This window comes from Ciconia boyciana, chromosome 13 (assembly GCF_034638445.1).
Source record: "Ciconia boyciana chromosome 13, ASM3463844v1, whole genome shotgun sequence".
Taxonomy (NCBI): Eukaryota; Metazoa; Chordata; class Aves; order Ciconiiformes; family Ciconiidae; genus Ciconia; species Ciconia boyciana.
Window position 1 is genome coordinate 12046687 of NC_132946.1, and position 17781 is coordinate 12064467.

At 37.6% G+C, this 17781-nt stretch overlaps 1 protein-coding gene and 1 long non-coding RNA gene across 13 annotated transcripts in view; one reads left to right on the forward strand and one right to left on the reverse strand.

Annotated features, from left to right (window-relative positions):
- Nucleotides 1-6101, reverse strand: part of LOC140658865 (uncharacterized) — a 49838-nt gene extending 43737 nt beyond the window's left edge. For all 4 annotated transcript variants that reach the window (XR_012044901.1, XR_012044900.1, XR_012044898.1 and 1 more), the window contains exon 1: nucleotides 5884-6101. This is a non-coding gene — a long non-coding RNA (uncharacterized lncRNA). The remainder of the gene's footprint in view (nucleotides 1-5883) is intronic.
- A 110-nt stretch (nucleotides 6102-6211) lies between these two features.
- MRTFB (myocardin related transcription factor B) overlaps nucleotides 6212-17781 on the forward strand; it is an 87464-nt gene continuing 75894 nt past the window's right edge. For 2 of the 9 annotated variants that reach the window (XR_012044897.1, XM_072877832.1), the window contains exons 1-3: nucleotides 6212-6340; nucleotides 9634-9678; nucleotides 10579-10712. Coding sequence is in view for 3 of the 9 variants with exons in the window: in XM_072877832.1 (XP_072733933.1) it covers nucleotides 10620-10712 (93 nt within the window). In the remaining 6 variants the exon portion in view is untranslated. Of the gene's footprint in view, nucleotides 6341-9633; nucleotides 9679-10578; nucleotides 10713-17781 lie in introns of those variants that run through there. The other 7 variants (XM_072877834.1, XM_072877825.1, XR_012044895.1 and 4 more) reach the window with 5 other exon arrangements.

Below are 17781 nucleotides of genomic sequence, written 5' to 3' on the forward strand. Positions count from 1 at the left end.
GGTTTTGTATTTTTTTGGTTTTGTTCCTAGTTATTATGCTGATAAATGCTGTCTTTTTCTCTTTCAATTTCCTTGTCATACGGAAATAAGAAATGGTACTGTGGTTTACACTAAAACTCCATCTAGACCAGCATCCTCCCTCTAAGAGTAGCCACAAGGGGACACTTCACATAAATGTTCCTAGCCTTTGTTTCCTATGGAGCTTAAGGAGGTGTTCACCTGTGAGAGAACCACCCCTTTTTAACCATGCTGCCATTTTGTAAAAGCCTTTGTAACAGGAGTGTTAAAAGCTTAATCAAATCCGAATAATACTGTATCAACAAGTCATCAACTTCCCCCTCAGTTATTTGAAATAACTCAAAAAGACCCTTGGAGAAAGCTCTTTGGAGAATGGAGTCATTTTTACATTGCATAGCATATTTTGTCAATCTTATTTTTATCTCAGGCCTTTAAGGAATATATTGGAATATAATAATTACTATTTATATGACACTAACAGAAGCCATAGTTCTCATCCTAGTTTCAAAATAGCTTGCTCAATTGTTAAATAACTGCACTACTATTCTGTAATCTTGCAAGTTACATAGCAAAATTGTGATATTTACTCAATGAATCCTACCAAGAAATGAAATATCCCCCATCAAATACATAGCTGACACTTGGCTTTGGGAGCCAAGGCTTACAATTGCATTTATTTTTCTGCAGGTAGTCCAAATCTTTGAGGATATAACCTGCCTAAAATGATGAAAGAGCACAGATGATAGATATATGCAAAAACGAAGATATCCCCTACCGAAGGACCTACTGAAAGAAATAGGGATTTATCTCTTTGGAAAGTGAAAATAAGGTAAGTGCATCTGCAATGTTACTAGAAAGTTTCCTCTATATCTTCCTTTTCCTTCTAGCTTGGACATGATCAAAATTTCCTAACAACAAGCAATTTCTGCAGTCATATCCTGTATTTGAACTTCTTTTGAGCTTCAGTGTTAATTGTTCCTTTGTGGACTGTGGATACTCCATACATATCCAGGAACAACTGGAACTACTTTCTGACAAAAATACCTGGTGCAGTGAACAAGTATTACAAAATGCTTTTCTCGGCATTTGAATTCTAATAACATGTAACTAAACCTCTTGAAGGTTAATCATTCAATAAACATTCACACTGAGCAAAAAACCTCATACCCTATGTACTAATTGCAACCTGAACAGAAAAAAACCAAAGTGGTTCACTGGTGCTCCTGGGTAATGGCAGACTTACAGAAATTCTCTGAAATGCTTAATTTTTAATCTTATGTGCAGAAATTGATTTTATGTATAGGAATATATTATTTTCAGTGCTTCAATGAAGGTGTATTTCCAGCATGTTCTAAAGCAGCATTTAAAAAATTCTTAACAGCTTCAAGACATTCTTATGCCTATAAATAACAAAAAATAAATAAAAGTTCTTACATTTAATATAATTAATTTACATGTCATTTCTGTTTGTAGAGAGGTGTAACTGTATGATACACTTCATCTGAGTGGGTGCTAATTGTAGTTGGCAAGGTAACCTATGAATAAAAGCTTGTCTCTGAAATAGCATAAATTTGGCTATGTTTTAAACGAAGTACTTCAGTAATTTGTGTTAGCAGATACAGGCTTCAAGTGCTTTCTTAAGAAGGATGTTACAAATGAACGTCACAATGCCTGAAGATTAGGATAACGAAAAAACCACTACTTGGAAATGTACACTAACATTTTTTAAATTCTTTGCTAGAGTTTACACAGAATGTGGTTTTATTCAGTGGTGTATACGAATTTCCTCCTCAGAAAGCTAGTGTGATTCTTGTATATAGTTACCAAATATTTATATACCAGAAAAATAGACTCGAAGACCTGCAGAATACAGTCACTGTAAGACAATCCTGCTATAAACAGTAGCAAGTTATTATTGATAATTAGTCAATCGGATGCACTGGTTATTGCATCAACAGCAGTGAAATTCCATGTTCATATGAAGCTATATATACAGGCAGGAGTGACAGCAAGGTATTCTTAATCCTTCTAAAAGAAGGACAAGAGTGCCTTCTTTATCAACCCGCATACGGACTTGTTGGTCTAGAAGACATACAATAAACCCTCTCTCTTCTAATATGCTTGAGAAAAGAACTGATTGAAAGCTTTGGGAAAAAAATTCAAATTACTTTGAGGGGTCATATGTAAGATTTTTACAGATACATCTCAGACAAGTACACTGATGATTTTACTACTACTGCTTGCATTTGACATGACTTTGACATGTAAAACCACACAAAACTGTATGGGTGAATTTGATAATTCTTGTGCTAATTTAAAATTAATTGCCAAATATTTTTACTGTGTATTTTAAATAATGAATTGTCTTACTTTACTAACAAATCTGAACAGTGTTTACATCTCTAGAAAAATCAAATTCTTCATATAAAGCCTGTACTAGAACTTAAAAGCATCTGTAGTTTCTGAATCATTTCTAAAATTTTTTTTGCATTGTTTCATTAAAAAAGCAATCCTTCCCTAAAATATACAGCTTACAACTGCATGATGAAATACATAGTTGTTACAAATCACAACAAATATTTTTATTTGTGCATTAATCTGGATATTAAAATGCTGATATTGTGTCATTTGTCTGCTTTTCATGTTTAGCAGTTTATAACAGCGGGACACTAGTTTGAAAGCAACAGAAGGAGAGTTAGGTCCATCTTTTCAAACAGCAGTATTTCTCTAGCAGTCAAAATCATTGTACCTCTGTTCCTTATGCTTACTTCTATTGTAAGAAAGGGAATATAGAGTTCATTGTTATTCTTGGAGGCAAATGCTGAGTGCTGTAGTTGAACTTTTCTGTAATAAGGAAGTGTTGTACACGTTCATGCCCAAGACAGGAAAGGTGGTGCTCAAAAGACAAGAGCTATTGTGTGGAGCTGGGCAATTTCCATAGAGTGATTTTATGGGAGAAACTGTTTTCAAGTGGTTATCTGCTGCTTTAAATGCATCTTCCTTTTCACTGGCTAGTATCACCACATTGTTTTAAAAAGCACAAACACCTTCAAGAAATGAGTATCAACTGTGTTTAATGTCAACCTTTTAACACACCTTTGCCTCTGACACTTTTTTTCAGGTTTTTAGTACTCTATAGTATTCCTTATCATGGAATACTCAAGGTATTCCATAATATGAGTGACATCTATACCCTTCTAATTAATTAATTGGCAATGCCTTAATACATACAGCAGTTGAAATAACTAGAATAACCTAGACTGCATGGTGACGTTAAAGAGATTTTACACCTCTTGCACGATGTTCTTGTACATGCTTGTTTCCCCATATTCTGTACACTCTGTAAAGAGGTAATCTGCATTTCTGCAATAATAATGTAATTTCAATTCTTATATACAAGATAGAAATATGATTTATATGTTACCATCACCTGAAATCACAGATAATCTTTTTATGTTTCTGTTTTTTAAATGTGTTTAAATGTGTTGGCTAACTTAAAGGAAAAAAAAGGTGAAGAGGCAGATTGAACTTTGTCAACATAATCTCTCTGTAGCAAAGGGATGTCTTGTGTTTTCAGGAAAACAGAAAATAAAGAACTCTTTGTGAATGGAAACCATTCCAAAAAGATTAATACAGCACATATTCCTGGTTTTCAGTGCATTGGAAGGAGAAAAAAAGTCATAACAATTTCTTTGACCTAATTATCTGACAGCTCATCTTCAGTACCATTCACACCCAAAATTCTTTGCTAGAATTTACATTATAAATCCATCTTCCCTCAGTTACTTTCAGTTTTGTCTGCACTATTGAATTTGTAGGTGAGGATTTTTTTGTTGTTGTTTAATTATTAGTTTTCCTAGAACTCTCTAGACCAACTTTTTACTCCCAAAACACTAAAAAAAATTAGAAGATGTTATAGGAGAGGGCAGCACCAAATATTTAGTCATTTTGAAGAATGATATACATGTTCTAGGCATGGTCATTGGGATGACTTGATGAAGCCTCCTTGATTTGTCCTTAGAGACTAAATGTAAAAGGCATTCAGTTGAATGCCTGGTTTGTGTTAAAACACAAATATTGCTGAATAAGAATCAGCCTGTAAACATCTTTAATTAATCCCTACAAATTTCTGACCACGTTAAAAGCATTTTTCCATGCAAAAAGGCCTTGAACTAAAGGTATTCCAATAACTGTTCCACTGCACAGTTCTTTTTAACTGTATCAGTCTCACCTACTTCCCTAACATCTCCATTACTTTTTCTGCTGTTTTCGTTAACAGCAATAGCTGTTTGGTCTTATGTAATAATTTGTCCTGAATTTAGTGTATCATTTATCTCAGTTTTAGAAAATGATGTTTGGACACAATAGACATCCATTGAATTTGTATGTGTGTAATTTCTCTGCCTTAGCTTTGAAAGTTTTAGGACCTTCTCCAAATAACGTAGTGGCAAAGCAGTACTAAAATCTTAATCTCTGTGCTATTATACAGCTTTTTTCCATTATCTTAGAAATCTGAAATTTCAGATATAAATTGATTTTATTCAATTTCACCTTAATTGTTTTATAATCCTAATTTGATTAATTAAATGCTACACGTTAAATTGCGCACTTATTTGTAGTTGTTCACATTTCTGGTTTTAACTGCAGGCTCACATCTGAACTATTTTATCTGAAGGGTGACGAAGTAAATCTGGAGCAAATTACAGGTTTTAAAGAGATCTTTACACAGTTCATTGCTAAGTTTCCGGGTCATTGCTGGTTTTAGTTTGTTTCTGAAATTGGATAAAATCTGATTAGCTAACTATAATCCAGAGGCATAGAAGAGACATGTACCCTGTTTTAAAAAGCAAACCAAATAATAACCCTTCCAACCCATCTAAGTAATTTGAACAAGTAATTCTTTAAATGTCTAAGCATTAGTCTACAATCAAATCAGAATGTTGCTTAGCATCTTAAAACCATAAGACATTAAAAACTGACTTTTTTTTTTTATGCATGTATGTGTTCCATTTGCCTGTGGTAGCACTGCTGAAGAAACGCACTGAAAAACTCTTTGGAGCAGGGAACCATGCTTTGTTTTGTTACCAGGTAGCATAAGCACAATGTAGCCTCCTAGCAAGCTCCCGGACACTAGCAAATTGCAAGTAATAAACAAAGCTGTACTAGACCGTTGCACCGAATGGCAGCTCCGTTCTTAATCTGTGAGATAAAAAAATACAAAACAAAAGCAGAGCTGCATAATTATGGGCTTGATGCAGTGTACTTATGGAATAGTACTAGCTCAGTATTAGTAAAAGTCCATTTGCTAGTAAGATATTCACTGCTGTGAGCACAACGTTGCACAATAAATGCATCAAACTATTACGTGCATGCATGCTCATATTCTACCTGCAGAATAAATGCGTATTTTTTCTATTCCACCTTGTCAAGCATACATCATCAGGTTTCTAAAACCTCTTCTAAGAAATGCCTTTTTTCCTCCTGATTGGTTTGATGTTTGATCAAGTTCAGTCATCTCAGACATTTATTGCTAAGCCTGAATGGAAAACACATGAAAATACAAGTCCCATCTTGTTTATGTGTGTTTGCACAGCCGAAGTTTGAAGCCGTAGCGTGAGTTCTGCTTCGAATTTCAAATTCGTGCGACTGCAGCACCTAGAGGAAAGCTCTGTGGGAACCGCCCCGGGCCGCGCCGGGGAGGCGTGCTCTACTCACCCCAGCCTCGCCTCAGCACTGCAGAAACCCCGCCTAACCCCGGGCCCCCCGGCTGGGCCCTGCCGCCCCCGAACCAAGCCACAGGGCACAGGGTTAGTCTGGCGCGACCCTCCCGCCACCAGCCAGGTGCGCCCAGAGCGAGGAAGGTACCTGAAAACGGGCGGCGGTCACAGGCGCCGCCTCGGCGGAGGGGGACGGGGCGAGGGGGCGCTGTGAGGGAAGGGGGTGGTTTACCTCAGGCCCTGGGGGAGGGACCCCCGATAACACTTTCGGAGCAGCCCCCTCGGCGCCTGGAGGGCAGCCGGGACACGCAACAGAGCGAAGGGCCGCACAGCACAAGTACCCGCCCGCACCCTCAGCTGCCCCTCTGTGAGGAGGGGCAGAGGGGCACTAGTACCCGGATGCACCCGCCCCGCCCCGCCCCCCGCCCCCTTTCCGCCTCCTCGCCCCCCGCCTCCCACATGTGTGAGGCGGCCGGGGAGCGCCAGCGCGCGCGGCTTCCCCGCCCCCGCCCGCGGGCCAACCTCTGGGGCGCGCGCCCGAGGGCGGTCTCGGCCGCAGAGCTCGCGAGAGGACATGTCCGCGGCGGCGGCGGCGGCGAGCGAGGGTGAGGGAGCGAGCGAGCGGCTGAGAGAGAGAGAGAGAGAGAGTGTGGGGGGCGGAAGGTGCCGCCGCTCGGCCGGGCTCCTCCACGCGGGGTCCGCGGGGGAGCGCGCGTCACGTGACGGGCGGGGCGGCGGCGGCTCGCCCCCGGCGCGCGGCGGGATGGCAGCGCTGCCGCGGTGCCGCGCCCCCGGGGTCGGGCCGGCCGTCGGCGGGGAGGGGACGGCGGGCGGTGAGCGGCAGCCGCGAGCCAGCTGCTGCCGTCTGGCCCCTAGGTAGGCTGCTGCACGGCCCCGCCCGCGGGTGGCCGCCGCTCGCGCCAGCCAGAGCCATCTTAAGGAGGCTGAGGCGTGTGGGAGTGCGCCTCGCCGCCCTGGCCCCGCGCCAGGAGGGGCGGCCTCCCGCCCGCCCGCCGCGCTGGTGGGGCCGGGAGCGGCGGCCTCCCCCTCCTTGCTGGGGGAGGGCAGGATCCCCTCAGGGCCGGTTCCTGGGGACGTGGTGGCGGCGGCGTCCCTTCAGCTCTGCGGGGGCTCCCCCGCCCCGCAGGGCCGCGCAGGTGGCCGCAGGCCGGAGCGGGGGTGCTGGTGCCGGCACCTCTCGCATCGTGCTCTGGGATGCGTCTCCTTGGAGCTTTGCCCAGCTGGACTTCTGCCGTGCTTAGCTGATAGATTTTCCTTGTGTTGTACTGCGGTCACGGATTTTATTTTTTTTTTTTTTTTTTTTTTCAGTAAGACACACAAACTCCTGGGTGAGGTACGGGGCCTGTGGGTAGAAAGGCATAACTGCAGGGCCTGGCCTTAAAAATACATGTATTGAAATGAAAGCTTTTCCTTGTTCAAAGCAATTAAGTTGACACCTCTGGCCTTGATCACCTAAATCATGCAACTACAGTGTAGGTTCACCTACCTGTTAAAAGAGCAGCTGTGCTTAGACCAGGGACTGTTAAAGGGGTTGGTTTGTTATTTGTGAAATACATAGATTTTAGATGGCAGTTAATCAGCTTTGTACGTGAAATAACAAATGTGTCTGCAGCAATTGTATGCACAGATCTGTATCTGAGATGCACATAAATCGGTTAACATTTGTGAGAGTGACATTCTTACGAATGCAGGTAGCAAGGTAAAGAGCTGTGCTACAGTGCCTTTCCTTTGTGCCAGCAAATACATTTGCTTTTATTCCATCTATATGTTTTTTGTATTGGTTTCTGAGTACGCAGTGCAGAAAACTGCTGTTATGCTCTCAGAGCAGTCAAGAGAGATAATACCAGCACTTCATGGCTGCAGCAGGCAATATAGCTGAAATAAAAAATGACAGGATTTAAAATAAAGTGAATAATTTGTTTAATCATGAAGTAAATATCAGAAACTTGTCTTTCGTGCATATTTCACAAACAGCACTGTGAAGTCTCATAAATTTGCTGTCAATATGTCTAAAAGAATTAGACTAACATCAGTGAGCTTTTAGGAAAATAAACCAGCTTACACTGTACTGTGAGTACAGCATGTTCTGAAGTTCGTAGTTATGGGAAGGTGATTACACTTCTTCAAGCTACATCTTTCCTCTTATGACGGAAAAATGCGCAGGTTTTGAATTAATTGATATTTTAAAGCTCTCAACAAAGGCACAGCTGGCATTTCATAAGATTATTTTTTTAATGTATGACATTTTATGTAGTTCCTTCCTGAAGTTTTCTTTCCTGTGCAATTAGTTAGGGCAAATTACGATTTTGTGGTAGAACTTGCTTTTAACACTTGACAGAGTGCTGTCTGGTAATCATGCCAGTTATTAATAAAATAAAAACATTTGGAATCTGAAAATCCTTGATATGTTATTGGAAGTGCAGAACAACTTTTATGGTTTAGCTGTATTTGGAGAAATATAGAAGACTAGACTTAATTATACAGGTGAATTTTTAGGAGCAGTCATACAGTAACATGACAATCACCTTAATATTTACCATTTTTAATTTGTGGGATTCTGTTGAATAAGTTATTTTAAAAAAGCTTTAAAGGTGGAGGTTAATACAGAGATATTCAGCCAAATTTAGTGTTTATATGCGTAAAATGTTCAATAAATTGGAGCCTTTGCTTGTTAGCCTAGAAATCAAATTAGATAATTGATGAAATTATGGATGAATATGATATTGAATAGGGACTATACTTAGTTGTGGCTTCATTTTTGGGAGTTTTTAAACTGCGTTTAGATTGCTGATTAAATAATTACTGGAAGGAAGAAGGAATACCTTTTATTGTAGGCCATTTCTTTTTTTAGGCCTTTTTGGCATTTCCGTCTTGTAACCTCTTCTTGTGTGTTTTGGTTTTGGCTTGGTTTTTTACATGTTTAATTTTTAACCTCTTTCACTGGTATGTATAGAAACCATAACATCAGCTTCCGCATGCAAACCTTTAGAAGAAGAAAAACCCTATCTGTTAGGATTCATCTTTCAGAACAAAAGCAACATTGTGTGGCTGAGCAATGTATGGGACCTTTTAAGTGATACCTGTGGTGATACCAAAGCCAAAACTGGAAAACCTCATTAATGTTATATGAAATGTCACTTAATAAATGCCAGCCTTAAAGATAACTGTGATTTTTTAAACTTTTCTAAATTTAGTATGCAGTAGGTTTCCATTGACATAATCGTGTCTGTATATGCATGTATGTACATACATGCTCTAAAATATACTAATAAATGAAATGTTGATGACAGAACAAATATGTTTGAGTTGTTGTCATAGCAAAAAGCCAAAATGTGGTTGTGAACAGTTTCCTTTTCTTTTTCTTTATAAAGGTTCCTTCGTATTGGAATCTATAGAAAACTAAAATATATTTTTGTTATTAAATGAAGTCATAGTGCGTAGATATAATTGGCACTTAAACTTCTAAGTGTGAAGACATTCCAGCTCTAAGGAATTACGCAAGCTGGGCTTGAAGGAGCTAGGACTGGTCTTATATATTGTAGCTGCGTTAAAAGGAGTGGGTGATGCACCTCTAGCACTATTATTCTTGCCAGAGGTAACTGGCAAGACAAATAATTAGTGTGTTAGAATTTGAGTAGTAATAGGAAAGGTGCTAAAAATGAGCTTAGACCATATTGAAATTAGTTTACTCTAAGGACTTTTAACCTAATGAGATACTTTAACATCACAAAACTGCAAAAACTGAGAAAGAGCAACTTGTACTCTTAAGGTTTTAAGTTCTTAGGTGGAATAGAGTATGTAACTTTTAAAATAAAGAATCGTTTTGACATTTTTATTGATTTTTGTTTTTTCCTATCTTTACTTTCCAATTGACCAGAAATGTGCTGAAACAGACACTATAGAAGGAGGCTAGAAATACAAGGTAAGTGCTATATCTTAAAACAATTAAAACTTTCTAAATACAGTTTTTTTATAAAGCTGCTATTTTTTAGTGAGCAGTGTATCATTTTAAGTTGTGCTGGTTTTATAATCCTGTTAAAATGGAAAGTTTTCCGTGAGATATGTTCTCATACAAACAGGAATTTGAGGAGATGTAGTACCTATGTTACATAAGCTAAGAGCAAGTTATTGTGATGTTTTTGCTTTGCCATTTGATATGAATGCTTTTTAATCACCTCTTAGAATTTTGACTTAAATATTCTTATGTTGATAAGAATATTTGTTAATTAGAATATTTGTTGATAAGAATATTGTGTTGATAAGAATATTTTCTCTTTTTTTAAAGGACTGTCACGCTTGCAAGCCTTCACAGATTATGTTAGGCTTTTTCTAAATGTTAATAGTTTTGATATTGGTAGGTAAGACTTTGGCCTATGTAGCATTTTGTTTATTTTTAACAATTATTCTGCAGTGACTCAGGCTAGTACCAGCATAGTGCCAGAGCACTTAACAGCACAGCACTTCCAAAGTACCACCAGACCCAATGCATTTTTTTATTAAATAAATGCAGTTATCGATGAGGACAGGAAACTTCTTTCTCGAAGGGAGTAACTAAGAATGTTTGATGGCTGCTGATAGAATTCTATTTCAGTAGGTACTAGGAAGGGACTCGAATAGCTTGGTAAAATAAGGAACTTAGGTTATGTCAACTAAAACGTGCTCAGTTTCAGAACTGTGTGCCTCTGATGTTCAGCTGGTGCTGAAATGGTGACAATTCTGATCCTGCCTTCTCCCTCCCCATCTTTTGTATGGGAAAAACGGCCTTGTTGGGGGGGTGGGAGGGGTTGTTTTATTTTCAGAATAACTGAGACAGAGCATCAAGCTTAAAGCCTCCTTGGTAGTTTCTACTGAGGCCCTTCTAAGATGAACCAGAGCGTTGCCTCCACCTGTACAGAAAAAGCCAGACACTGCACACAACTTTCATGGCTAAGAACTGCTCCAGAGAATGGAAGAACGGTAAGACGTACAAAACTTTCTGGATATACATGGAAGGTGGTATGTGTCTGGAGCATTGATGTATTCCAACAAACCCCAGAACTGTAGTGTTAGGCAAAAAATTGGCAACAGGAAACACTTAAAGATAGGGGAGCTTCCTTTAACCTGAAGGTAAGGTGTGTTTTAGGGTAGTGTTCAGGCTACATGAAGAGCAGCAGGTTTGATTAGACTTGGCAAACCAGTTCACTTCATGTCCTGGTTTAGTAAATCTGCAACCTTTGTTTCTTACTGTGAATATATCTGCTACTTTTTTAACAGCATGCCTAAAAAAGATCAACAACTGAAATTAAGTCTATTTGCACTTGACCACCATGAATGTTTCATGTTTGCTTCTTTAAATAAAATTATTCTGTGCTGCATTGAGCATAGTGAACCAGTATTCCTGGCATTGTTTCTTAAGCATTTTTATCACCTGAAGTTCAAGAGCCTAAATTGCATAATATTAATTATGGAATAAAACTTTAAGTGGTAAAGATTGCCAGCTGCTGTAAAACTACTCTTCAATGTTGTTGAGGCTCTGTCGAAGCCACAGCCACAAAAATCTTCCATATCCTGAAACTCCAAAGCAAATGCCCATTACAGAATTTATTAAATAGTGTTCAGATTACTGTTATTAAATCCAGATGTTAATATAACAGTTTTGCACTTGTGCAATAAACTGAATCTCTGTGATCGTTGACTCAGTAGACAGTATTTTAAGATTTCATATTTGGGTACTTGGCTAAAGCCATTAATTAAATGTTTGAAAACTGGCTTAAACCTGGGCATGATGCCAAAAGCAACAAAGTGAGAGAGAAGTTATAGTTAAGCTAATTTTTGATCTTCACACGGACTAGTGAAACACAAATGAACGAAACACTAAAAATAAAGACAAAAAGACAAAACCCCCTGGTTTTCTACCCTTCTCAAACTGTGAATTTATGAGATAATTAGCCCTGATTTATATCCCTGAAAAGGATGGATAATTGTATTTCTATTTCCACATTTTGTTTCTAATGTTAGAAGTCTGCTGGAAGGCTAGGGAACAGTCACTGAAAACTTGATTAAAAATTCTAGAGACATTAAAATTAGTTTGCCAGTCATTCTTTATTATAAATGTAAAAGAGGTAGCTCATAAAATTCAGCAGAGAAACCGTTAAAATAGAGTTCAAGTTGTTAGTGTATTCCAGTAAAGTCCAGTTAATACCTATAAATGGTTCTTATGTCTCATGAAGTGGCAAGTTTCTCAATATTTCCTATACAAAAAAAAGCAGAGAGACATAGAATTCCAGCTACTGACATTCTGTCTAATTACATTGCTGGCACAATCTTTAATTTTGTTCCCCTTTTTTAAAAATGAAAATGTATTGTTTGGTAAAGTTGTGATCCAGCAAAGCTTTAAGCCTGTGTTTATGAGACTAAGACTAAATGGGTTGCACAAAGTTGAACACATGCTTAAAGCTTTTTAGGATTTAGAACCACATGTTAGTGAAGCTTTAGGAAAGTAATAGTTGTGACTTAACATAAGCAAAGAAATCTGTGTATGAATGTCATTGTGGTGGATGTATTCCTTCTTGCATCACAGTGTTAGAGATGCAGTCAATTTTGTATATAGGTAATCTCTTTTAGATTGATGGGTAGTCAGTGTGAATTGTGAATTATGTTCTTAGTAAGTGTTTATACTTAAATGTTGTCTGAGAGAACATATGATGTCACAGTAAATCGCAATTTTTATTTTAAAATGCTGCATAAGTTACCGGTGTTTTACCAGTATATGTTACCAGTATTTTTGTACGTTGTGAATTAGCATCTTTCTCAGCATGTTTCATTCTTGTATGTAAATAACTTTGGAAGCGTGAAAGCAAAGGACTGTGTGCTTTTATAATCTTTCTTTGGTGGTAATCAGGCAGACAAAGGCCTCGGAATGTGTGTATTTTGAAAATGGAGCTTGCTGAATATGCTGAGATTACTATATAGAAATTAATGGGATCTTTATGTTCATTATGGTTGGTCTGAATTGTACTATTCGTGTGTTATTTTAGGAGTTTTTGAATGCACTAATAAACCTCTGTTAACTATTTTGGAGCATTTGTTTTTTTCATTGTGATATCATGTTACTTGGTAGGTTATTTTTTAGGATTTTCTCTTTTAAATATCATCTTAAAAATACCTTTCCATAGGAAATACAGCTGAATGCAGGTAACCAAAATAAATGCCTTAATGTTTTGCTAATGACTTTCAATATCTAAGTTGTACTCTTTGTGCAGCTATACTCTCTATAAATATACTTAGTATATTTATAAGGTTTTTGTTGAAGACTTGTAAACCGTGTGAATTAGGAAATAGTTTTAAAAATCTTTTTGAATCAGCTCTTGACACCATTTAGTAGCGATGTGTCAGATTTTCTATTAATTCCAATCAGTAATTTTTTTGGATGGCAGTATGCTTGTTCACACATTTTCCTCGCGTAGTTATACTTCTGCTTGCTTCGCATCCAACAGGAGGAAATAAATTTATGTACGCTCCTAGTAAAAAAATTCTGAAAATAGATAAATTCAGACTCTTACTGATTTAGAATCACTGTGCAGCAGCATTTGCTATGAAATTAAATGCAAAATTGACAATGAAGCTGTGTGTTTGTATGTCAGTTCTCACTTTTAAGTTTTGCACTATTACAAAGTGGGGGATTTTAGTAAAATTGTAGAATTTAATGCTTGTACTCCAGAGGAGTAGATGAACTCTTACTCATTAATGTATTTTTGCAAACTCTGAAGTAAGTTTTTTGAGGTAAGAAATCCACTTAAATACACTTTGCAAGCAGTGAGAGTGCTAATAATGCTTGCTGTCACTGAATACTGAGGAATTGCTCCAAAAGCAAAGTTGATCAGTTAACAGGTCGTTTGTTTGGGACTTGCTGTTATTTCTTTAAAAATTTCCAATGCTTCTGTAGTTTGGCTTATATAGTTTAGGTAAATATTGAGAATGATCACAACATTATCACACAACTGTGTGTGAAGTTATAGGAATGACTGAAAACCTCACCATTTTCTAGTTAATTCATTTGGAGTTGTAATTTCTGGAGCTGTAATTTCATTTGGAGTTTCTGTACAGCAGAAGGATTTTAATATCCAGTTTAGGAGGGTACTGCTTACTGTGTTTCTAGTAAATACTTAATTCAAGAGAAGTTACTACTTTATTACACAGTCTTTATTATTTCTGAATTTGTATAGGTTATTCACAGTAATGCTTCTTTATGTTAATGTCAAATAACACAGCAGCACTCAAATACTTTCACTTGATGTAAGATAAAGGGTTTACTGAGCAAATGCTATCAGTTTCTGCAAAATGTAAGGCATCTTTATGGTTATAGGAATTACAGATCTTCCAATATGAATCAAGCTTTAAATAATTCATTCCGCATCTGTAGAGAGTTTCAACCAACTTTCTTTGCTTCGATGAATAACACAGTGTAATTAGTGATTTCTTCTGGAATCAGATCAGCATGGTGAGGCAAACTGTTCTGGCTGTGGTAGATCCAAGTTGAGTGATTAATGACTCCCTCCTTCCTCTGCCGGATGTTCCACCCTTCCTCTGTTCTGCCAGTTTAACCATTTAACTGCTCTTTTACCAGGTCCTGTAAAATATGCCTGATTTTAAAAACTCATCGCACAGAGCTGGGAAAACAGAAAGGTGGAATCTCTGGGAAAGGGTGAAATGCAGATGGTAATAACCTACTGCAGCCAATAGTTATTCTTTCTCTGCCCTGAGAAAGTTCCGAGCAGGAGTAAAGGTGGGCAATAAGGAGACAAACTAGAAATCTGAAATGGAGGATGGATAGAACACTAGGAGGTACTTACATACCATTCTCTTTCCTTTTCTGCAGACTAAACCAGGTTGATAGTTGACTGGAGGCTCTTGAACATAGGCACAGTTCTAAATCTACTGTTTCTCAAATATTTGAGGCAGGTAGTCCAAAAGATGGAATTCCATGGCATCTCTTTGATCTGTCTGAGGGTTCTTGGCATCTATAGGTAGGCTTTTGAAGGCCTAAGCCAAGCCTTATGCTGGCTGGCTGAGGAACATGGTCAAGAAAAGCTATATTAAAGATGGTATACAGAGCATTTTTGACAGGTAAAGTGGAAGCTGAGATGAGAAGTGATTTAGTGATACATGGAGGATAGAAAAAAATAGATAATTCAGGAAGAGGAATTGAGAACGAAAGCAGATACTGAAAGGATCTGAGGAAGAAATGAACTATGATCTGATGTCAGAAAAGAAATAATAAAAATAAGGCAAGAGAAAAAGAGAAACCTGGGCTATAGTAAATTATATCTGACCAGATAATATTTAATGAATATCTTATTTTCATCAGATTATCAGTAGTTTTCCAATAGGGGTTCTAATAAAGCTCTGTAGTATATTTTTTTGCAAAAATATTTTTAATGCTGCTCAAGAAATGTATTTTTGAGGAACGAGTGGCATTGAATAGATTTTTCAGCCTTTTTTTACTGATTTATTCATTATTAAATACATTGTGTGTTTTAGTGTTAGTAAATGGATCTAACCAAAGTGTTTTGAAACATACTTACCCTAATAAATTACATTTGATGACTGTTAAATGATGGAAATGTCTTATGTCTCAGAAGGAATACTAACGCAAGTATATTTTCTGTTACGCTGCTGAAGACCAAAAACGTCTAGTATACAAATAAATTTAAAATTATTATGTAGGAGAGAAATTGTGGCTTGAAGTATTTTTAGGCTCATGAGTTTGTAAATTGACTGTTATTCTAGTTTTGATGTGTTCATGAAAATAAATGTTCAGTAAGAGCTTTTTCATTAGCATTAGGCAGAGGATATTGGGAAAATATATTAAAAAATATTTCAGCCTGTGTTTTAAGGATTTTTTTGGCTTACTGAAGCTCATGAAGTTTATTCCACATTTGAAGTATGTTTTCAGCTGAGGGGAGAGAGCTATTCAGCCACTTAACTTACTGAAACACGATTAAGATGATACGCGCTGTCTTTTGGTGGAGCCTCTCATTCCACCCCTGCCAGAGATTTTTGCTTGCTCAGGTTTGTTCTCCTAAACCGTTTCAGTTCAGGTTAGCCAAGTGAGCAAAGGTGACTCTGCTCAAACTCGTTAAGCTGATTGAGCTCTCTGTGAATAAGGAGCACCCATGCCAACAGCTGACCCAGCAGCGGGGACGGGATCACCATAACCAGAAATTGGGTGGCAAAAATCCTCGGAGAGACTGGTAATTTTGTCAGCCAGCACAATTGCAAGTGGACTTGGTGATTCTAACAGAAATGCCCTATATTTAGTCACTATGCCATTGAACCTAATTGGTCAATAACTACAGTTTAATTTTTTTTAACATTTGAAGTAGATACTCTAGTGGTGGCAGGTGTTCGATGTTGAATTAAGGAATAACCTTTAGTAAGAGCTGTTTAAGTTTTGTAATAATAAGGCAGTGTTGCACAGGAGCTTTCTATATTAGTATAGCAGACTTCATTAATGGTGTCTCTTCCTTTTTAATTCAGAAATATCCTGTTCTTTCAGTTGGGGAGGGGTGTTACAGACGGGGTTTTTTGCACTCATCATATCAGTGTTAAATTGATTCTTTGTGTTATTACTTTCATTATTTCTAAATATTTCTAAGTTTCTAAATATTCTTTTCCTTAAAGATGATCTTTGGAAATAATTAGTCTTAACTGAGTGAAGGAAGTAATTTGTTGCAGTCAGGCTTCCTCATTTTTAAGTCTACACATGAAATTTATATCTTTGAATACAAGAGGCCTTTCTTTCTATGTTTATTAACTTTCTGTTGAGTGGTTCATGAGATTTTAAGTATTTCTGAAGGCCATTATGTTTCTTTCTTGATCAGCTTATTCTTGGTTACTGCTGTTTCTGCATAAACAGAGGACTTTTTCCTCCCCTTTATAATTGAGGGAGATGAGAATGATGATTGCTTTATAAGGGGAAGGTTTAATGGCTTTTTTTCCACTTAAAGTTGTATTAAGAGAAACTCCCAAGAAATAGAGAATTTAGATGTGTTACAGCTGTTAAGTGTAGCAATTTGTGCAGAAATCTACTGTAAACAATTTTATGGTTACCATCTAGCTCTCATTTATTTATTTATTTTTAAACAAGCAGCTTTGCAGGGAATGAAATATTGGAACACACAGTAGTTTAACAGATAAGACTTCTTTGAAAGTGGCCTTAGGCAACATAAACTCTCCTGACCCAGAGTTTCTGCCCTGTTAGTCTTTAGCTAATTTCAGTATGGAAAATGGAATTCAAGTTCATTTTAGCTTTGGAGATCGTGAGAAATTGGTTTTTAAAGCACTGAGGGCATGGACTGTGGATTATAGCATTAAACTGTTTAGAACATTAGAGTTTTCAGGCACCATACAAATAACATACTTTTTCTGGTTATTTTAGAATATGGGTGTTGATCTGGGGATTAAGGTTGACCACTTGTAATCTTGGTTCTGTACTTACAAAGAAACAATAAGTGATCTTCCTTCCTGTGGTTTTACCCTGTTTACAGAGAGTATTACTGTCCTTGTTAGAAGAAGTTTTCTTGATTTGAGAACACTTGGCTTTTGTTTAGTAAAGAGTGTTGTTTTGTCTTTAAAAAATTTGATTTTCTGTTAAAGTCACAATACTATGTTTGTGATGTATCTTCATGCTTGATTTCCAATGTTTAGGAAGCTGGGGGTTGGGGTTTTGTGGTTTGGGTTTTTTTTCTACCTGAAAGTCTGTGCTTAAATGCATGGAATTTAACATTCTTTTAGTGTGCATCCTTATTATATCTATAAAAAAACCTACGTTAATTCTTGGGAAGATACTGTAAGGTGTAAATCTATTACAACTGATGTAATTGCATTCACATTCTGACCTTTTGTCACTGTTGTATAAAAATTAGGTCACTTAATACAATGTGGCATATGAGCAGTTGAGCAGTGGTTTGCTGTTACCAAATGTAATGTGACACTTTTGTTCTGTTTGCTTCCAGGTAAGGTGTAATACCCTTTCTTTAACCCT